Genomic DNA, 23,978 nt, shown 5'->3' with positions numbered 1-23,978 from the left:
CTAAAATATAAGAAAAATTAATATTGTATAAAAATAATAAAAAATTGTTTTTTGAATTATATAATACTTTTTAAGCAATCTTTTCGTCCACTTCTGAAGTATTCCACGATTTCATTCCCTTTATCAGTATATGTTATATCGATGCGCATTAATAGATCCGCTCTATGTTTGTATAATTCTTTAACAAACATTTTCTGTATTCGGTCTTTTTTTTTATAGTATGTAATTCTTTCAACTAGTCCGTCTGGCATTATATAATCAGCATATAATTCTTTAACTGCATTGGAATACATTATGATTTTTTTTCCAGATGGATAAATCATCAAATACACTATGATTTTATAATGAAATAATTTAATTGTATTTTCAACGTTATTTAATTAATAATTAATAACATACTATTTCTAGGAACTTTTAAAACAGTGACCCATGAATTAGGCATAAATAAATGCTTATTTACTTTGATTGTGTCATCTACTTTATTGAGTTCACGACGAAGATGTTTAGGTTCATCTATTAAAAAATGTTCCCAGCACTTAGTGTTCATTAATGTATAGTTATATTGCTGCAAATTCAAAATTTACTATAAAACTATTACATGATTGATACGATCACATATATATATGATTATATCCTATAACATTATTATACCGACTACTAGGATTATAAAATTAACACAGTGACACATGTATTACTACAAAAGGGCAGACTGCATACATAATCACTTTCGAAATTCATGGCCACCGTGCCATAATACGAATGGCTCAAAGGCCAATTGACTTTTTACCATCATCGCGATTATTACTTTTGTTTTATACTTTAAATTAAATTAGCTACCACTGAGATTGTGTGCGTGTGTTGCCGTCAGCTCCCTTGGATTATTATTATCTCTAGGTGTCCAGCATGTTGTACTGTATATTTAATATTAATTACTTAATTAATGTTTATATCGTAGTTAACCAAGGTTGTTATATATATATATATATATATATATATATTATTGTTGTTTGACCCTAAATAGTTCCTCTAAGAGAATATAAATTAAAAAGACAACCTCAGTACCTAAGGTAGATATACCCAAGTCAGCTATTCCCCGTTAATCACTTAGAATACTGTTGACGAGATTTAGGCTCAACCCCTAAATAACTGATAAAAATTATCTACTAATATTACATTATAACACACCATAGAACAATTATCTTAAAAATAAAAAAAAATATTAAAATACAACAAACTAATTTACTAACTATATCTAAATAATTTAAAAATCACTACCATACATCCACCATATAAAGGTTGTAAATTAACCCAGTAATTCTGATTATTCCACAATGCTTCAATTCCAATATAACTTCTACTTGAAATACTACAAATTTTACCTGTACTTGGCTCAACAAAAAATAATTCTTTACTAATATACTTATTTTGAATCTTTAAAGGTAAAATGATAACCCAACAATGGACTCGTTGTCTATGCAATGGATCATAAACAAACTTATTATCTTCCTGGTTAGAATTTAAAAAAATACTGTATATTTAATAAATTTTGAAGAAAAAATATTATGATTACTTCATATATTTCTAATAAATCAACATCATTATTATCATCATCATCTTTCATCAATGTCTTAACAAAATCAGTGCAAAGATCAATTGGTGGTTCTATAGAATATTCGTCATCCATCTCATCAAGAATAGTATTTTCTTCTGATTGGTTCTATCAAAATACTAAAATTTTACAATATAATACTAGAAAAATACAATAATAATTGTATTAACTTCATCACTTGGAAGATCTAAGGTAATATTTTTAAAATCATTGTTGCAAGTTTCTTCTGTAGCATAACCTTGAACAACAAAAGCATTGTATCCACGTCCAATCAAAAACGAAACTAACAATATTGCTAATTCAAAACAATTCGCAGTTTGATTTTTTAACACTAAAGCTGGGGATTTTACTTGTTTAGGCTAGAAATTAATAAATAAATAATATTATCCACATGTTAAAGGTTTTTTGATTATTAGGTATTCATTTGTATACCTAATATTATAAAAAAAAACCATAGGCGGAAATAGAATTTAATTTTTAGGATGATGATATATTTCCCTAAAGAATGCTTTTATTAACAATATATATAATTTTATAAACTTTAAGTTGTGATCCCTCTCAACCCTGCGCAAATTTCCACCTATGAAAGAAACTTTTAAAAATTACCACTAAAATAGGATTGCTTAATGGCACATAAGTCATATAATTAGCAATAAATTGGCTGCAAGATTTTAAATCGCACAGATCACTATAAGGCAATATTGATGGTTTAATTGTTGTACAAATACATTTCTAAGAAAAATAGATTTATTTCAAATTCTTAAAAAGTTTTTTAATTTTTTAATAAACAACTTGATAGCCACATTCGTTTTCGTGAACTAAGAGAAGTTGTCGTCTATAAGGATATTTTGTCTCGAACTGTTTAATATAATTATTTGCATACAACAGTACAACTTTTTCAATATTTGTATTACTCACGTAGGAATCTGGAATGTCATAACTACAAAAATTAATTTTTAATAAGCCCACTAATTTATAAAATTAATGATACTTCTTTTCCTGATGATTAAAAATTTCATACACTATAAAATGCCAAACACCTAAGTATCCTAGTTGTTCTTATATTACACTAACTTTATTAAATTATAACTTTGCATTAAATTTACTACTCTAAAAAAGTATGAAAAAAATTAAACAAATGTAGTTTCAATACTTAAAAAAATGACTAAAAATATTTTCTATCTAATTAATTACTATTTATACATAATTATTACTTGTCAAACAAATATTTTTGTTTAAACTCTGGCCACACAAGTTCGATTTCAGATATTTTATGCTTTGCTTCATCAACGGCATCAATGTAATGCTTTAAAATTGATAGTTCATCTGATTTTCCAGTATAAGATTCATTTGTAATCAAAGATGTATCATCTAATTCATTTTGTTTCTTAGTGGTTATAATATCATTTTTTTCTTCGTCCGTATTACTTTCAGATATAATAGCAAAACTTGTGATCGATTTTAAACTATCATCTGACTTACAACCTTCATTTTGAGTGAAATCATCCTTTGAAAAACTATATTTTTTATTGTCTTCTAGCTCTTCAATAAATGTTGAAGGACTTAAAGATTCAACATCATCCAACAACCAATTTAATAAACCAGATTCCATTTCAAAGAATCAATTTTTCTTTAAAATTGATATTAATTATCAAAATTGTATTATAATTCTATACTTTATAATTTAACGATCAAATGATTATTGTTTCCAAGCAATGAAATATTTATAATTTGGGAATATAACGATGACAATGACAATTTATAATTTATCTAAAAATCATAGGCAGATTTGTATAGACAAAATATTATTTTAATCATGGATCAAATTTTTATCTTATTGAATAATTTTTAACCCTTTATTTTATTATGAATTACGAACTAAATAATGGTCTTTTAAATGATAATTCTTGTGCCTCCTTTTGGGTAAGTAAACATAAATTTTTAATTTTAATACTTAAGGTGTACTTTGAATACTATTTTAAGTAGAATGTATATTTTTGATTAAAGCCTATTTTACTTTGCGAGCCAAATATTAGTGAAAAATGTTTAAGTAAATACAATAAACTAATAGAAACAAATAATAATTTACACGAAAAAAACAAGACTCTTTTGGAAGAAAATGAAGAACTTCAAAGAAAGCTTGAAAATTTTGAAAAAATTGAAGTCGAAAATAGACAGTATATTTATGTTGTTAAATTATTATGATTATTGAAATAAAAGTAATTAAATATTTTCAATGACAATTATTAGATTATCGTCCAAACTTAAAACATTTCTCAAAGAGAAATTGAATGACCAATGTAAAATAGAAGAAATTAAGTGTTTGGTAGCTGATCAAGAGGATGAAATAAAAAATCTAACCACACAAATCTGTTTCTTAAACACGCAGTCTGGTGAAAAACAAGTAAATTAGACTTTTACATCAACCCATTAAGTTAATATTGGATACAGTACGTCAGATTTAGTTAAAAATTAACAATATATATATTTTAAATCGTTAAGTTAAAAAAAACTAAAAAAAAAATTGTGATAGTGATAGTGAAATTTGTGATAATGATTAAAATCACTATCACAAATATACCTGATGCGAGCCTATGGATAGTGTTTGATTTTTAAAAAGAATTGTTGAATTATTCCAAAAGCAACATCAATTCCTAGTTCCATAATTATATCTAAATTACAAATTTTATGATTTGTAAGTATAGTACATCAGTAAAAGTGATGGTTATCAGACCTTGTGTTATTATGGTATTCATTCTTATATAATGTATTTTAATGGTACACTGAAAATTTAAATGGTGTTTCCTATCATTGTACTTACATTAACAAATGTATTTATTATTTTTAATTAATACAGATTGTAAACTATATATATTAAAATTGAAAAATAATGATAAAAAATCATATATATTACATATATCATATGTATTATACTTTGAGGAAAGTGTCACAATCTTTAGTACCATTTTATTTTAAAGCTTGGTATCCCTCCATCTAGACCAGCGATACTCAACCTTTTTTTTATTTGGGCCACATAAAATATATTTTAAAATATTGCACGGGCCGCAAGTTAAATGAACGGAAAGGAGATTAAAAAAAAAACTAAAAATACATTTATATATTATGTATACAACATTTGAAAATTTATTGTAAAACATTAAGTTATCATTTTAATCTAGTATGAATTTTGATATTGAGATATATTATTTATTATTTTGGATATATCTGGTTTTCTGTTGCATGCTACTCTTAACAAGTCGTCAAGATGTGAATCAGTAAGCCGATATCTGTACACATTCTTTGCATATTGCATTTTAGAATATGAAGTTTCACATAAATATGTTGATGTGAACATTATTAACAAAAAGTGAGCACATTTTTGTATGGTTTTTTATTTTCCTGGCACTAAATTCCAAAATTCTATGTATTGTTTTTTTTCTCTTTTTTCTTTGAAAGTAACATCCAAATCTGTATCATTTTTTAATTCACTAAATTCATCAAATATTTTTGAAATATCAGATACAATTAATGCAGCTAATTGTGTTAAACTAGTAACTTCTAAATGCCAAGGATTTTCTACAAGTAAAAAGCAATTTTTCACACTTCTTAAGTCCTGAAATCTTTTATTAAATTCATTGGATAAGGCAGCTAAATGATTTAAAATTATTATATTGTTTGGTTGAGAAATGATAATATCATCTTGTATAAATTTGGAAAGGGTAGGGAAATTTATAGTATTTTGTTCTCTATTTCCTTGTGATAGATTTCTAGTTCCTCTTCAAAAGCAAAAACTTTATTTGCCATCTGCGAAATAATTTTATTGTCACCCTGTAAACCGTGGTTGACTTCATTAAGTTTTACTGTGATATCACACATATAAGCTAAAAGGCACCACCAATTATTATTTTTAATTTCATCAAATTTGTTGTTTTCTTGCAAAAATGTAGTAATTTCTAACCGTAAAGCAAAAAACCTTTCCAGTACTTTACCTCTACTTAGCCAACGCACCGAAGTATGTAAAAGAACGTCACTGTAATTGCTGTTCATTTCTTCTAAAAGACTTAAATTTTCTGTGATTTAATTCATTTGCTCGTATGTAATTCACAATTTTTACTACGTTTTTCATTACGTAAAAATTTACCAGAACTTTATAATAAGTTTTCAGAAATGAGAGCTGTATGTAAAGCACTTACAAAACGTTGTTATTCAAACTATTTACATAATATACAAAATAGTCTAGTATCTAATCCTAAATACTTTTGGTCATTTATAAAAAATTGTAAAAATATAAATCGCTTACCAACTACATTAGATCTAGATAATACACACTCTGATAACCTAAATGATATAGTTAATATGTTTGATAAATATTTTGGATCAGTTTATTTATCTCCTAATAAAAATGTAAATGGTTCTTTAAATAGTATAGTCTTAGATAATATCCATCTAAGTAAATGTACAGTCACAAGGTCTGAAGTCTTTGATGGCCTTATAAAATTACATGTAAATACAACGGCTGGTCCTGACCAAGTCCCGGAGATTTTTTTTAAGAATTGTTGCTACTCCCTAACATGCCAAATTCATTTTCTATTTTCATTATCTTTATCATCAGGTATTTTTCCAACTATTTGGAAGACTAGTTACATATATCCGGTATTTAAATCTGGTTTAAGATCAAATATACGCAATTATCGACCAATATCAAGATTAAGCGTTTTACCAAAATTATTTGAAAAATTATTATTAACGAAACTTACATACTTTTTAAGTCCAAGTCTGTTAGATAATCAGCATGGATTTAGACCTTTCAAATGCACAGTTACAAATTTATTAATTACACAGATTTAATGNTAGACATGCCTCGTCGTCAAGTGCAAATACCATCATTAACAGTCAAAGGTGGTCGTGTAGATGCAATTTATACCGATTTAAAAAAAGCTTTTGATAGTGTTGACCACTCAATATTGATTAATAAATTAAATGCTTTGGGAGTAGGAAATCCAATGCTAAAATGGTTTTCCTCTTACCTAAATGATAGAAAACAAATAGTTAAAATAGAAGAATTATCGTCCTCTGTTATTCTTGCAACATCTGGAGTTCCACAAGGTGGGCATTTATCTCCTCTTTTATTTATAATTTTTATTAATGATCTTTGTAACGTATTAAATCATTGTAAGTATTTATTATTTGCCGATGACTTAAAGATATATGCTCAAATTCAATCACTAAGTGATTATGATAAATTACAATCTGAATTAGATAAATTTTATGAATGGTCAATAAAAAATAAATTACAGATAAATGTTAATAAATGTTTACAAATAACATTCACAAGATCTAAATCTTTTATTCATAACCAATATGTAATTGATGGTTGCAATCTTAGTGTAGTTTACTATGTGAAAGATTTAGGTGTTTTCTTATCTAGCGACTTAACATTCTCAAAACATATTACATATATTTGTAATAAAGCTTCTAAGACACTAGGATTTTTAAAACGTAATTGTAATGAATTTCAAAATATAACATGTTGGAAAACCTTATATATTTCACTAGTACGGTCTATTTTGGAATATAGGTCTATTATATGGTCACCTTATGTGCAGAGTGATATAAATAAGATTGAGTCCATTCAACATCGTTTTTTAAACGTAATCTCTTCTAAAATTAAAAATAATGAAATTAATCATAAAAAGTTACTTGAAAATCTAAAAATGCATTCTCTTTTGTGTAGAAGAAATTGTTTAGATGTTATATGGATTTATAATCTACTAAATAATAAAATCAATTGTCCCGAAATTTTAAACTTAATACCGATGAACGTTCCTCAAGTATCTCTCCGTTCCTATCCAATGTTTTATATATCTATTCATACACAAAACTATAGTAGAAACGCTCCGGTAAATCGAATGTTGAATTTATGTAATAAAATAAATAATTTTGATTTTTATCATGATTCTTCAACATCATTATGGTCTATTTGTTGTAAAACGTTTAATTCATAATACCATAATATTATACACTTTTTTAGCTAACTTGTTTGTAACGTATTTAGTATTATAGAATTTTTATAATCATTTAATTATTAAGTTAATTTTACTATATACTATTTTTATATTGTATTTGTTTTTTTTCTATGTTATTATCTGTACTACTTGCCTCACAGGCGTAATCATCCATTATGATGAAATAAATAAATCTACTTCTTGAATAGAGATGCGTGCTGCCAAGTTTTCTTGGTGAATAATACAATGGAAAGACAATGTGTTTGTTAAATTATATTTTTTTCAATAAAGGAATGAAACCCCTTTTCACATCCGGTCATCGATGGACATCCGTCGGTGCACACAGAAACCAATTTTTGAATATCAATATCATTGTTGTCAAGAAAATTACTAATAACATTGAGATAATCGATGCCTCTTGTTTGATTTTTCATTGGAATGAATTTCAAAAAATCTTCATTAATAGAATTTTGTTCAGTACAATATCTAATAAAAATAGAACATTGTGATGTGGCTGAAATATCAGTGCTAAAAATCAAAGGCTAAACTAAAAAATCAACAATTTTTTAAGTCTTCAATAATATGGTTATAAATGTGTTCAGCAATATTTTTTATGCGCTTAATGCAAGTAGAATCAGAAAGCTGCATTTTTTTAATTTCCGATATTATTTGATTTTTATTGCTAAATCTATCAAATAGTAAGGAGGAAACATTTATAAAACATTCTTTCACTATTTTAGCGTCAGTAAATGGTTTTAAATGCTTACCGAGTATGTAACAAATTTCGTATGATGCAGTTGTGACAGCTGCATCTTGTGATACCGCCACTGACATAACACTTTGCTGTTGTTGCAATGACTTCTTGAAAAAAGTTAATTTTTCATATCTTATCAAAGATCCGGGATTTTAAGTACTATTAAATGATTCGTGTTTTGTATTATAGTGACGAATAATATTATATTTTTTAAATATAATACTTTCTCGACAGATTAAACAAGTAGCTGAACCCTTTTTATTTGGTACAACAAAATATTCTTCTTCCCAACTGTTTTGAAAAATTCTATTTTCTTCAGATATTTTTTGTTTGTTTTTCGAAGATACCCCTACCATAATGTCACAACAAATATATATATATATATATATATAATTAATGATTCAAATAAAATAAATACGACACATACGCCAATACACAACTACAATGTGACTGCTTCTATAATCATAATGCGTATTTACATACTAGCAAAGACCAGTTTAGAGATAAGATAAAATACATCAAAAACGTTATTAATAGTAAAAATTCCGAAAATAATCATACTTATCGCAACCGCGTACGACACAAATTATCTTTTTGATAATACCTATTGTATATCTTATAATATTAGTTTTGAATGTATATTTTTTTATCATTCAATGAGTTCTGTTTGGGCCGCATAAAAACCATTGGTGGGCCGCATGCAGCCCGCAGGCCGCAGGTTGAGTATCGCTGATCTAGATCTTTATCAATAATTTATTAAAATAAGTGCAATATGTTATATTTATATAGTTTAATAATTATACAATAAATTAATCCCAATAATACAGCAGTTAGCATTAATAATTAGAGAGGATATAACAATTAATTGATAATGTTATTTTATAAAATAACATCTGAACAACTTTAAATTATTTTTAAGTCACAGTAAATGATTCAGTGCATTATTAAAATACAGAATTAATTAAGTTACAATAATATATATATATATGTATTTAAAACAATAAAATAATAGAAATTTAGTCCAAAATCATTTATCTTTAACAAGCTGTAACAGATAAACGATTGATCGGAAAAAAAAATTATAAGAGCAAAGTTGTTTGTATTTTTATTTTAAATCATAATAACAAATCCAAAATAGGGGTTCCCATTTAAAAAAAATTCAAATAAATGTTTTTAACCTTGAAGGGATAAAAAAAATTATGATTTTACTACATATTATTATAGAGTTTTTTGAATTAAACAATATTTTCCTTACCAAAAATTTAAAAAATTGAATAGTTACCGAGAAAATGATTATCTTATCCTTAATGAATCACCCTGTATAATAACGTTGACATTTTTATATGTTAAATAATAATAATTATTGTAACAAATTATATTTAAAAATATAAATAATAGCATTTATAATTTAATATTTAGTGAAGAAAAATAACGTCATAACAAACATTATATTTGAGCGAATGCGCAATCAGCAAAGGTAAAAAGATATGACATAAAATTTATGCCTGACGCCTGTCAAATTTACACACATCTCAAAAATATTACATTTACTATTTACAGGATGTTATTTAATTTTTATTTTTATATTGCATTTATACCTCACATATATGTGTTTATTGAGTTGTAATATTTTAGTATTACTATGTGAGTTTCATCGCTGAGAAGTAGCTATAGGACCTATAGTATAGGTGCTTTTTGAGATGTAAATCTGTATTTAGGATATAACATGGATAATTAAGTTGTATATCTCATTTCATATATCCTAATGCTAATTGCATAGATTTCAACGTATTGCACATAGTGATATTTCATTACCTCTATGGCTATCGTTTATCGAAATTTTATGCATGGACTTATCACAAAAAAAAACCGTAGAGTAATCCACAAGAATCATGAGCTTAAAACCTCGTAAACCCTAATTCACTCAGTGAGGATGGCAATATGTACCACTGCTTTAAAGTCAGTCGTGACTTTGGTTAGTTCAGAATAGTACCTACCTAGTATATACCTATTTGCTAAAAGTAAATGGGAACCTCTAATCCAGACATTCAGAGTGAAAAGGATGTTAACTTGTCACAGGGTAGTTAGCTCAAAGATAAAGTGACTTTTGGGCACCTCTGTGGGATCAAGCGCACTCTATTCAGTCCATATGGAAAACCACAAATCAATCATCTTGTGACGAACAGCGGCTTTACGGATAACCTTTTGATACAAGAACGTGAATTGACGGCTCTTCGCAGAAGAATCATTGAAATTGAAAATTTAAACGTAAATAAGGGGAATATTACTGAACTGTCTACTAGCGAATAGGTCATGCTAACGGATAAAGACCACAATTAGTAAGACACATTGGAAATAGTGGATGCGAGGATCAAAGGTCTTAAATTTGTGATTAAAAAACTTAGCGGCAGTCAATATGAGAATATTATACAATTCGCGCAAGTAAATCTGCATCATAGGCAAAGGTTCAATAATGACTTTTATTGAAAAAGCAGACTTTCCAGCGAAGAGAGGTGCAGAAAATACCTGTGTTAGATCAAAACTAGTGGTGAAACTGACAGGACAATTCCTCAAAGTACTACCTAAAAACTGATGTAGATAACAACATAGGACAATATGATGTTTAAAATTGCTTAAATGTTTAATTACTAGGGATCTTAATAATATGACTAGAGATCAGATAAGCACTTTGACTGAACTACTGACAGGACACAGTCATCTGNACTAGTGGTGAAACTGACAGGACAATTCCTCAAAGTACTACCTAAAAACTGATGTAGATAACAACATAGGACAATATGATGTTATCTAGAGGTATCTAGACAAAAATGTTTATCAAGTCCCCCGGTCTATTACTAGGGATCTTAATAATATGACTAGAGATCAGATAAGCACTTTGACTGAACTACTGACAGGACACAGTCATCTGCTTTAAAATTATGTGTGAATGTGACACACTGGTCACATTAAGATCTAAGAATTTGGGAAAATCTTTTCCTATATATGTATAATATACAAAGGATTACAAATTCAGTTAGCTAATTAGTTTTCTATAGGACGTCGCTGTTACAATCACGGATTGTTTATTGTCAATTATGATTATCTATAGATATACTTTCTGTATTGCTATATAGTGTATTTATAAACTCACAATAATGTGCCTTATTACCATTGATAATAAATTCTGTGTACCTGCGAATATCGAAACAACAAAAGTTTATTAGAAAAATAATTAACTAGTTAAGTTAAAAACTTAAAAAAAAAATAACTTTATAACTTAACTTTAATTTTTTAACTAGTTTATGCTCACCATTGAGTAGTATTAGATATATAGTATATAAGTATTATAGTAGACACACCATAATGTATGATAGATATCCTTTTAGTTATCCCGTTACAAGCGATTTTCGTAACTTTCTTTTGCGTTGCAAAGCAGTCAAATTGATCGTTGAAATGAAATAAAACACATAATCAGCAATACAAAGTCGGCGGTATCCTTGTCAAAGTGTAAAGGGCGGGGAAATACATGAACACCGAATTTCATATTAATAGCTGGACGATGAAAAACATGATTGAACAAAAAGCAGTGTGCGGTACCGTGTCAAAGTCATAGTTACTGAATATTAATTTCATACTAAATTTAATTGATATATTAAGTATTTATTCGTGTATTATATTTAGAAATCTTAAAATTGTATTAATATATAATTAATAAAATAAGAGCTGACTTGCTATTGGAAACATTAAATATTTCCTTTTAAAAATCAAACACTGTATACAAATTTACATGAAAGCATTTTTTATAATAGAGATTTTAATCACTGTCAGATATTATCAACACTTTTACAAGATAACACGGCCGCCGGGGATTGATGGCTAGTTATAGAAAGTGTATCGGAAATCATGTAAAAAAAAAAAGCTCGGTACGGGATTAGAACCAAAAGCTTCGTAGAAACAAATTTTCCAACTAGGCCATCGTGCACTTTTGATTCAAATCCCGATACACTTTTATTTAGGTTGATAACGTGATGTGAGAAAAACACGGTACTGTGTCGCAGTTAACCGCATTCCCACTGTGCAGGGTTTTTTTATAGTTTTCAGGAAAACATTGGTGAAATCTATTTTTATCTAACCCTATCAGAAAATAGGGTTAGAATGATCATAGAATTACTGTTTGTCTTTTTAATATCTTTGAGTACAGACATGAAAAACCCATAAAAAATCCACTGTTAAATTATTTCTCTGACTTCTATATAATTATTAAGTTGCACAGAGTACAATATGCATAGTAACGGTTGACTGTTGTTTATTTTGTACGTTATCTTTTCATATAAGTCAACCAACTTACTGATTGACTAAAGCTACTGGATTTATCTTAACACTTTTAAAAAGGGAATATAATTTCAATTTATAAATCATTTTACTGTCAACAGTTAAAAATAAAACGACGAAAATCCTGTTTGATTTTTTATGTAAATAATTACAATTGCACAGAACAACAAACTATAAAATAATTTTTAATTTATAGAATCTGGTTTCAGATTTTTTATTTCACTTCAAGTTTTTGAGATAATAACTAATTAGTAATTAAGTGATGTTTACCCAATAAAATCATCACAAAATAACATAATATTGTTTTTGATTTTCATACAATTATTTCATGATGTTTAATAAAAGTTGTTTAAATTTGGAACTGCTCCATTAAGTTTACCTAATTATTTGAATCTTTAAAGTTGAGTTTAAATGTTATTAAAAAAAAAAATTGAATTTTATTGTACAACTTTTTTTTTGTTCAACTTACATTCATAACAATTTCAACAGAAAAAAGATAATTTTATAGTGATTTAAAAAATATTAACTTTGTGTTTTTTGAAAAAATATTAAGCGAAAAAATTGCTAATAATACTAAAACAACAGGAAAAACATAAAAATTCATACACAAATACTGGCAATAATTTCCTACAAAAATATACAAATTTATTTATAGTATTGTTTTAATTTAAAGTAATTGATGTAATGATATAATACTATCTTATATATTTTGTAACGATAAATAGGGCATTGTATTAATACTTTTGAGCATACTAATTAGTCATTAACTCAAAAACTAGATGTGACAGAAATAATATGAACCCATATTTGGAATCAATGTCGAAATTAATGTAAAAATTCTAAACAAGAAATTGTCTGTATTCTTGTGTTATTATAATTAAAATTTATTTATTAAATGTGGAATGATGAACATTTTTCTCTAACTTAATTTATTTATTTTATAAAAAAAAGTGTCTGATTAATATTTCCTCAATTATTCTAAATATCCAATTAAATTTAATAACTTACAATGGTGTAATTTCTAAACTAACAAGATGAGGCTACAATAAAAAGGATTACTAATTATCCTATTAGATGAAGATAAAAATATTGCGGTTCTTTTAGAGCATTCAAAAAAATGATGATGAAAAATTTCTGAGATAATTTTCTATTTTGTTCAAAATTATTTAGTACTTAGGTTTTTATCGAGTTTTCCAAAAAATATTAAAAGATAATTGTTTCTATAAATAGTAATTTAAATTTTATTATAATATAGTTTTTCAAAAGACAAGTTATATTTCTTTATAATTGTACTAGATATTATTCAGATATTTTAGTCTTTTGAACAATCATTTTCATCCGGTAAGAATAGAGCGCAAGTAGAGAGAGACAACAAAATATACACACCATGGGACAATTAATACCTTTTTAGCTAAAAAAATGAATGATAACATAATGAAATTTTAAAATATAATACTTTTATGAAATGTTATCAGGGTTATGTTAACATTATTTTAGGAGCAAATCAGACATAATTTATTACAGATCAAAAATGAAATTACCAGTATTTGTAGTCATGAAACTGGTTTTCAAAATCGATGCAAATTAGAAAAATTGAAGGAAATTACAACACATTTAATTTGTTTGTTGGCAGAAGATAATAATTTAAACAGAGAAATTAGAAACGAAAGGTTTTGTAACACAACTCAAAATGATAAATCACACAATGGTTGTGGAGATGTTTCTGAGTTAATTTGTACTATTGAAACTGTATGTGACTCTAATGATCCTAGTGGCTTAACAAAAGAGCTATTATTAACAGCAAAAGATACAATTCAACATTTGACTTCTAAAATTAATTCCCAATCTGATCTTATATGTCGCTATGAAAAAGATCTTTATGAACTTGTTATAGAATTAAAGAAAAGGGCAGAGTATATAATGAGGTTAGAATGTGAACAAAAAGCAAAGCAAGATGATTTAACTAATTTAGCAGATGAACTAAAGAAAATTATTACAGAAAAGAGTTTTAAAGATATGGATATAAAAAGAATAAAATGTGAATTAGAGCAAATGAAATGCGAATATGAGAATTTATTAAAAACTTGCGAAAAACGCGAAGATGAATTAGTAAATATAAAATACTGTTTAAATATGAGAGTAGAAGAAACTAGGTCTTTAACAAAAGAAATTAATGAAAAAAATGAAGCAATAGATTTTTATATAAAATCAAAACAACAAATGGAATATGACTATGATAATATAGAAAAAATGTTAAGGAAACAAGAGTCTCAGAACACTAAACTAACTACAGATTTTGAACTGCTGATGAAACAGTTCAAAAATATAGAAAGTGATTTAAATCGTGAAAAAATAGAAAATACAGCCAAAACAAATGAAATAACACAATTAGATAAAAAGTTATTATATCAAAATAATATAATTAATGGATTAGGAAGTAAAATTTTATTACATGAAGATGAAATTGACAAACTTAATAATAAAAACAAAGAATTAGAGTGCACAATCAAAAATAACTTCGATAAATTCGAAAATATTTTAAATAGCTTAAAGTTAGACATTGAAAAAAAAAATTTAGAACTCTCTAAAGCAGAAGAAAATTTAAATAAAGAACGTTTGTTAAACGAACAAAATAGCTGTCGTATAGAAAAATTAATTAATGCATCAGAAAATTTGGAAAAAGAATTAATGAATTACAAAAGAGATTGTGAAAAACTTAAAAAACAAATTGCAATATCAGAACTAGAATTATCAGAATCTCAAATAAATGTTGATGATTTGAATAAGCAACTGAGTAATGCTAATAAAGAAAATGATAAATGGAAACGACAAAGTATTTCACTGAACAATGATATGGAAGGTAGACAACAATTAGAGGAACAATTAAAAAAAGATAATATTGAGTTGAAGAATAAACTTGAGTCAATAGTGAATGAAAACTGTAAACTGAAATGTGAAATAGAAGAATTGAATAATTTACTTTCATGTGCAAAAAATAATGAAACATGTGTGCGTAAAGATCTCATAAAAGCTAAAGAAACTATAAGTCAACTAAATGAGATAATAAAAAGCACAGAGATAGAAATGTGCTGTTATAGAAAAGATCTAAACGCTAAAATAGAGAAGCTTACATGTACAGAAAAACAAATTCTAGAATATAAAAAACAAATTTGTAATGAAACTGCTGTAAAAGACAAGTGTAACGAAGAATTGTGTGAAATTAAAAAACATTTAAAAACAGAAATGTGTAATATAAAAAATAAAACAAAAAATCATGAAAAAATTGATCAGTGGCAAAATTGTGATAAAAACAAAAATAATACAACAGAAAATATTTCATGTGAACAGAAAAAACAAGATACGAAACTACACGAGAAGAACAGGTGATATAAATTACTAATATAATTACCAGAATACATTATTTTAAGCATAAAATATTACTTTTAATGCTATCCGCTCAATTTTTCTTAGAGTAATTACTTTTTTGTGAACTTTCTTTGGATTTTATTAGTTGCATAATATTTTCTATTTATCTGTTGTAAAATATATTTATTACCATCCCTTATGACTTTTAAGAATGTTAACTTTATTTTATAAAAAACAATCTAAATATTTAACTACTTTATTAAAAAAAAAACCCAGCACAGGGGGGTCGCGGCACAGTGGTGACGTAGCATAGATGGATCAAGTATAATGATATCTGACAGTGATTAAAATCACTATAAAAAAAAAAACGCTTCGATGCAAATCTTTAGATAGTGTTTAATTTTAAAAAATTGGTGGATTATTCCAAAAGCTACATGATCTGCTAGTTCATTATTAATATCCTAATTAAGATAAAGTATGTCGAATGAAAAAGGGATTATTAAAAAATATTATTTCTCATAAAAAAATAATGTTGATCCATACACTTTTCAATATGTCATAGCATTATAAAGTTAAAAATGTAAAAAATAAAATCGAGAATTTTCACACAATAATAGCATTCGGTAGCCATTTTCACCGAGAAGACAAAATAAAGTCCGAAATTTTTTTTTTTGCATAATAAAGTAAATTACATTAGCTTTAATTTAAGATATATATATAAAAGTGTCAGACTTTCCGGAACATTTTCAAAAGTCAAGTTGAAAAAATTAATTTTTTGTGAAAAAGTTGTCATTTTAAATCCCTCCCTGTAGGCAAGGAAAGGGTCACAAAAAAAAATATATCAAATGAAAGGTAATAATATCATGCATCTATATAAAAAAAATTATATTGATTCGGTTATTTTTAAAAAAGTTATGGCAATTTTAAGTAAAAAAAATTGAAAAAATTTCGAAAATTAGCTATTTTTAAATTTGTAATTTTTTTGGAGGTTTCCCCCATTTACGGGGAACGAAGGAATTTTTTTCAATTTTTGAGGATAATGTCTGCAACTAGATACGATTTGTGATCTTTTGACGTATCATTGAAAGAAATCGTTTCGGTGAAAGCTGAGAAAAAGTGGTAACAGGCACAAAAAAAAAAACACATCTTAGTAAAACCAATACCTTCTCAGCTTTGCATCGAAGCTAAAACTATGTAATTAAGAAAATGACTGTTAAAAAATATTTTTGTACCAGAATTTCAGAAGTTATTAACAATTTAAAGTAATGACTGAAGGTAAGAAGTGGTTACTACTATTTTTATTATTAGACATTTCTCAGCATTACTACTACTCCCACCTAGATATATAAGTATTAATAACTTCTAGAATACTAGTACAATAGTTGAATTATTTATTTCATTCAAGTACTTTAGTTTCCTTGGACAACCTCATTTTTTGATTTTTAAAAATTACCTGGAGTCGCTTAACTTTATAAGAAAAATAACTACAAATTATTCCTTAAAAATTTTCTTCAATTTTAAATAATTTACAATTTTTTTAATAAAACATGAAGCTACGATTTATTAAATATAAAAATACACATTTAGATAGATGTGGATATACGAATAATTACCTTAAACCAAATGCATATTATTGTTTCAAATGGAAAAAAATTTCTATTAAACATTTAACAATATATATTATACAGTTTAAATTTTTGATTTATTTTTATTAATAATTTTAATTATTCATTTTATTGGGAGAAAAAATTATTTCAAAGGATGATTTTAAAAAGTAACATTTAAAATAATTACATAGGAACCAATTTTTTTTTTTACTATTAAATTGGAACTAGTCTAAATGAAATGTTGATTAGTTGATAAATAGTTGTATAATAATATTACATTTTGAGATATTAATATTTAAAGATTTACAAAGGTAAGGAGTGAACTAGTGTTTGGTGACACTTTTTTTTAAATAAAGAACAGATAATAATTCTTCTGTGTTATGTACCTCACTCGCATGTCACTAAAAATTATAAAAACTAAAAAAGTAATATTACAATACTAGTTATTAACCATTCAACATTTTAATTTGGCCATTCTACATTTAATAGTAAAAAAAAATAAAAAAAATAATAGGTTTCTATTTAACTTTCAGTATTTACTCCCAAAATCTACCTTTAAGAATAAAGTTTTCTTACAATAAACTTAATATTAACAATTGTTTATAAAAATAAATTAAATTTTAATCTAAAAAAAAATTTTTTTATAAAAACATATACATGAAAAAACCATTATTTAATAAAAGAAAATGATAGGTATTCTTACTAAATTGCGCTGTTTTTATTTATTAAACATAACATTATCTATAAATATATGTTGAAATCAAAACTTTTAGTTTAAAAATATTTAAAAAACTAAAAATTTTATACAACTGTCTCCCTATTTTTATTTTTTAACAATAAAGCACTGAGTAATTTTAGTTTCTTATAAACTAAGCCTAAAGCCTTAGTTTACAACGCTTACCTTTCTCCTGTGTTCCACTAAATGACAGAAATGGTTCTCAAAGTATTTTATTAATTGTTTAATAATATTTTTTATTAAAAGTCTTATATTGTTAATTTAAATAAAAATAAAAATTTGATGTTTTTTAGACTTATAGAAGAAAATAAAAGATTATCTAAAGCATCAATGAACAATATTTGCAAGTGTAACAATCCAGAGACACCTCAAAATAAAATAAATGATAGCAGTTTAGAAAAATGCAATAATACTTCAAAAAAAAACATAGAAATTAAAACTTCTTCAATTGGCATCCAGACAACAAATAGTTCAGCTGATGAGTCAACTGAAACAGACAGTAATATATCATTTAAAAATGATATATATTCTAAATATTCTACTGAAGAAGTAGACAAATGCCCAATTGAATATCTAAAATGTAAACAAAAAAATTGCAGTAGCTTAAATGATACATGTTCTCAAACGGAAAATACTTGTGCGGCTAACTATATAGCACGACAAAAACTTGAATGTGAGTTAAATGAATTGAAAAAATTTGTTTGTGAACAAGAGAAAGCAACAAAAAAATCAATACATGAATGCGAACAAAGACATTTTGAAATGGACATGGAAATGAAAGCCAAATATAAAAAAAGAGAGGATGAGCTTAATGCTCAGTTAGGTTCTTTTGAAACTAACATGTCATATTTAGAAAAAGACTTGAAAGCATCTAAAACTAATGGTATGTAAGTTTAAAGTAACCCTAGGTAAAACTATATTAAAACTTAGCTAGGAGCAGTGTCTATGTGCGTAAGTTTAAGGATTCCATTCCATAACACTGTGCTGAATGAGTTTTACCGTCTTCTATGTTATAAGCAATATATTTTTTGAAATTATATTAAATAAAAATAGTCTATTAATATTCTATGATATTAATTTTTTTATTTTCATTCTCTAAAATTACGATTTATATTTTACGTAGAAAAACAACTTTGTGAAAAATTAAAGGAATTGAAGGAAATTAATGAAAAGCAAGAAAAAATGATTGAATACGAACAAAACAAATTTTTGACCTTAATGGAGCGCATGAATGAGTACAAAAAACAAATTGAAGAAATGAAAAAAAATGAATCGACAAATATTAAAAAAATTAATTCATTAGTAGAACATATGGATTTTTATAGGTAAGATTAGATTTATAAGTAGACATTCATAATGTTTTTTATTAAAACTTCACAATACATTTTAAGAATATGACGTCAAGAAGATGACGTGAAGCATTACTACCCAAAAAAACATTTCTTTAGGTACTATAAATTAGTATATACTGCTAATAATACATTTTCATATTCTCTAATGTCTTAAAAACATCTAAAATAAAATGTATAAATGTACAATGTCCCCAATTCCTATTTATATGTGGTGTCAGTGCTATGAATTATATACATTTATAAATTTTGTTAGTTAATCCAAACACATTATCAGCCAATACAACTTTTTTTAATTGACTTGTAAACTAAGTAACGTATTTTTTCAATTTTATAGTTTTGAAGAGAATTAAGAAGTTGATATTTTTCTAAAACATAAATATATCTACATTATTATATAATCCTATGACAAAGTTATACACACTGGCGCCCTTTAATATGAATTAAACAAAATTTATAAATGCATATTATTCATATAAATCATATTGCATTTCACTATAAAACCAAATTAAAAAAATTAAAATTTATTTTTTTAGGAAATCGTATAATTTTGAACGTAAAAAAGTAGAATCACTAGAAAAAAAACTTGATAAAACTCTTAAAGTAGTAAAAAGACAGCAAAATGCTATTGGTCATAATATGGATAAAAGTAAATGCACTATAATGAAATCTAAAGGAGGTAATGATACAAAAAAAATGTCAAAATCAATGAAATGGGGATTAAACTTACCTTGTTGTATTGGTTCAAAGACTCCCTGTAATAGACAAAAGTTACGTAAAAAACAAGCTTCGGTACCTCCGTGTAAACATCAAATAGCTGCTGAGGTAAATAACGAAAGATTTGAATAGTTATTGAAAATCGCTACATTCAAATATTGCGTTACCATAACCGCTATATGAAAAAAAAATATATAACCACTATTTATTGAAAAAGTAGAAATGCTATTATATACGTTCCTTTTAAAAGATATAATTTTTGCGTTACATTTATTGAACATATTTCTCCTAAAAAAATGTATATTCTTTGTTTTCTAAATATTACTATAGGGCAGTGGAGCTATCAAAGGTAGACAAGGCTGAGTGTTTCATGGTCCATTTTCCTAAAGAAGTTATAATGTTACTTCTACTAAATGATAAATATTTAAAAATTTGTATTAATATTATATATAAATAATATTAGTCCAACATTCTAAATGAAAGAAAACATAAGGTGACTCCACTAGTGAATAAACAGTTTTTTATCGTTTATATTTCTTTATTAATTTATATCTCAATATCACACTCAAAAATTTAATAAATATTTATTTTTTGATAAATTATTTACAATAATTATGCAAAAATGTTTATAATAGTTATAAAGATTTTTATATTATTGATTAAAATTAGAATTTTCTAGTAAATGATTGATGATATTGCATCACATTTTTTAATACTGCAAAGGTAATTCATTATAGATATTTTCATTGTAATAAAAACTACAAACTATATATTATTACAAAAAAATCAGACAAATTTTTATTTAAAAACACAGTCGTTTAGTAGCAGTGTTCATTCACTGGTAATGTTACCCTAACTAATATATATATATTGGAAAATTTTACTAACAAAGATTCTAAATAAATAAACCTAGGTAGATGCTAAACCTACTATATAAATTATTTTATAATTTAACATAGACTATTAATTTTTAAAAATGTAATTAATATCTTTTAGTTTTTTAGCATTGATGGGAAGCTGAGAAGATATTGGTTTTACTATAACTTGTTTTTTTTTTTTGTGTTTGTTACCACATTTTCTCAGCTTTCGCCGAACGGATTTCTTTTAATGATACGTCAAAAGATCACAAATTGTATCTAGTCGAAGACATTATTTGTCTTGAAAATGGCTACCAAATGCTATTTTTCTGTGAAAATTCTCGATTTTATATTTTTAATTTTTTACTTTAAAATGCTATAACCTTTTCAAAAATGTATGGATCAATACAATTTTTTCATGAGAAGTAGTATTAATAAACATCTTTCATTCAACATTTTTTTTTTTTATTCGGACCATTTTCCAATATACAGGGGGGTGGTTCAAATCTGAAAAATGCATATAGCAAGTAGAACTTTTTCAACTTAACTTTTGAAATTGTTCCGAAAAGTCTGATACTTTTATATATATCTTAAATGAATGCTTATATAAAATACAATTTTTTTTAATTTGTAATTCTAATTTTGACCATCATAATATAAAAACCCAGCACAGTGGGGTCGTGGCACAATGCTAACGCGGCATAGTTGAATCAATCATAATGATATTTATAATTATGATAATTTTGGAGGTTTCCCCCATTTACGGGGAACGAAGGAAATTTTTCAATTTTTGAGGATAATGTCTTTGACTAGATACGATTTGTGATCTTTTGACGTATTGTTGAAAGAAATCAGTTCGGTGAGAGCTGAGAAAGAGTGGTAACAGACACAAAAAAAAAAATATATATATATATATAATAATATAATCACCGTTTTGATTACAATTAATTTTCTTTTTAAATAACATTAACCTAAGTATAAATAATTGTGATAAATCGTAGCGAGTACTAAAGTATTTTCGCTACTGGAAAACTAAAACACAAATTAGCGTACTACAGTAGTACGCAACTTCCAACTGCTAGTAATTAATATAGAACAATTATTAAGAAAAATATGCTTTTAGTGTTTTCAAGGGCGCTTGGAAATGTTAGAAGATCAAACAAATGGTATCAGGAATGATGAATGCTTATGCTTAAAAAATGCTGATATTTATCTAGATAATCTATTTAAAAACGAAAAAAATCTTACACACTCGTCAATTACTGAATATGAAAATTCAGAGACAGTTCACGTTCATAGTTTAGACGATCAAAGTATGTATAAACCACCTGATTCATGTAATACTGGAAACCCTGAAGATCATGAACTTCCAGACAGTGTCATTGATACAAAGATTTTACCGCTGAAACGAAATACTAATATGGAACACAACAATGAGACTATTAAAAAAATTCCTTTAGAGTTCATATCTTCGTTACGGGGAGAATTGAGAAATAAAATAGGTGACAATCCCAATTGTGGACAAATGAATTGTTGCAAGAATCAATTAAATTAAATATCGCTACATTTTTATATTATAACTTTATTTTCATGTACTCAACATTGATAAATGAATTTAAATAAAAATTTTTAAATAAAATAAAATGCAGCTGGTTTGACATTTTATGATAAAAAAAAAATAAAATATTTAAATATCATTATAGTTACAGAATAATAAATTCCATCCGATTAAAGTGATTTTAATTTCATTAAATGAGTATACTATTGTTATCAACCTGAACTCGTATTCATTATTATTACCCTATTATAATTCAAGATTACGAATCTATAAAATCTAAAATAACACTAAACTTTTTTAAGTGTTTTTTGGAACATATTAATTCACTTTACAAAACCCATATTCTATTGTTTTGTATCTTAATGCAGCTTATATCACATAACATTATTAGAGATCTGTGATTAAAAGCATATAGACTTTATACTGAATGATTGGTTTATTATAAATCACTCGATTATTCACTAAATGGATACAATATTGGAAAACAATTTGATTTATTTTAGGTACGTATAATTCTTAATTTATCAGCTAATAACTACTTTTTAAATCATTCTTCATAACTTACAGTGGTTTCAACTTTATTTTTTGAACAACAGCATACATATTTAACTAGCTTATAAAATAAGGAATAATCTAATTAAGAAAATGGCTGGTTGATAATAACTTTTAGACTAGTATTTCAGAAGTTATTAACGAATTAAATAAATGACTGGATGAGAACTATAAAAATGATAATAACATCCAAAGTACAGGTCCAAATGTTGTTATCGACCATGTATTTTCTTAATTAGATTATTTGCTATTTTGTAAGATACTTTGATATGGATGTTGGCATTTAAAAGAAGTTGATACCCTTTTAAGTTATTGAGGATTCTAAATAGTAATTATTGGCTGATAAATCAAGAATTATATGTAACTAAAAAAATCAAAAATTATTTTTCCAATATTGTATTTATTTTGCGAGTAAATGAGTGTTTTATGGTAAACTTAATAGGATGATAGTATCATTCTGTATATTAGATTATTAGCTTCAATGCGAAGCTGAGAAGTTATTGGTTTTACTATGATGTGTTTTTTTTTTTTTTTTT

At 25.8% G+C, this 23,978-nt stretch overlaps 2 protein-coding genes across 2 annotated transcripts; one reads left to right on the top strand and one right to left on the bottom strand.

The window, feature by feature from the left end:
- Nucleotides 1-56: 56 nt before the first annotated feature.
- On the bottom strand, nt 57-3,221 carry LOC126898109 (dynein regulatory complex subunit 7-like). The gene is made up of 8 exons (XM_050672058.1): nt 2,851-3,221; nt 2,402-2,549; nt 2,216-2,341; nt 1,780-1,968; nt 1,595-1,717; nt 1,276-1,506; nt 400-565; nt 57-331 (listed from the first exon to the last, which is right to left on the bottom strand). The coding sequence occupies exons 1-8, from the start codon at nt 3,219-3,221 to the stop codon at nt 57-59; spliced, it is 1,629 nt and encodes a 542-aa protein (XP_050528015.1).
- A 2,555-nt stretch (nt 3,222-5,776) lies between these two features.
- LOC126898108 (putative leucine-rich repeat-containing protein DDB_G0290503) lies at nt 5,777-16,239 on the top strand. The gene is made up of 5 exons (XM_050672057.1): nt 5,777-6,059; nt 6,222-6,383; nt 6,452-6,768; nt 14,198-15,032; nt 15,135-16,239. The coding sequence occupies exons 1-5, from the start codon at nt 5,777-5,779 to the stop codon at nt 16,085-16,087; spliced, it is 2,550 nt and encodes an 849-aa protein (XP_050528014.1). The 3' UTR covers nt 16,088-16,239.
- Nucleotides 16,240-23,978: the final 7,739 nt, after the last annotated feature.

Source organism: Daktulosphaira vitifoliae, unplaced genomic scaffold (assembly GCF_025091365.1).
Source record: "Daktulosphaira vitifoliae isolate Bord-2020 unplaced genomic scaffold, ASM2509136v1 Scaffold_2, whole genome shotgun sequence".
Taxonomy (NCBI): domain Eukaryota; kingdom Metazoa; phylum Arthropoda; class Insecta; order Hemiptera; family Phylloxeridae; genus Daktulosphaira; species Daktulosphaira vitifoliae.
Note: the sequence above shows the minus strand (reverse complement) of the source record. Positions and strands in the feature narration are given on the sequence as shown.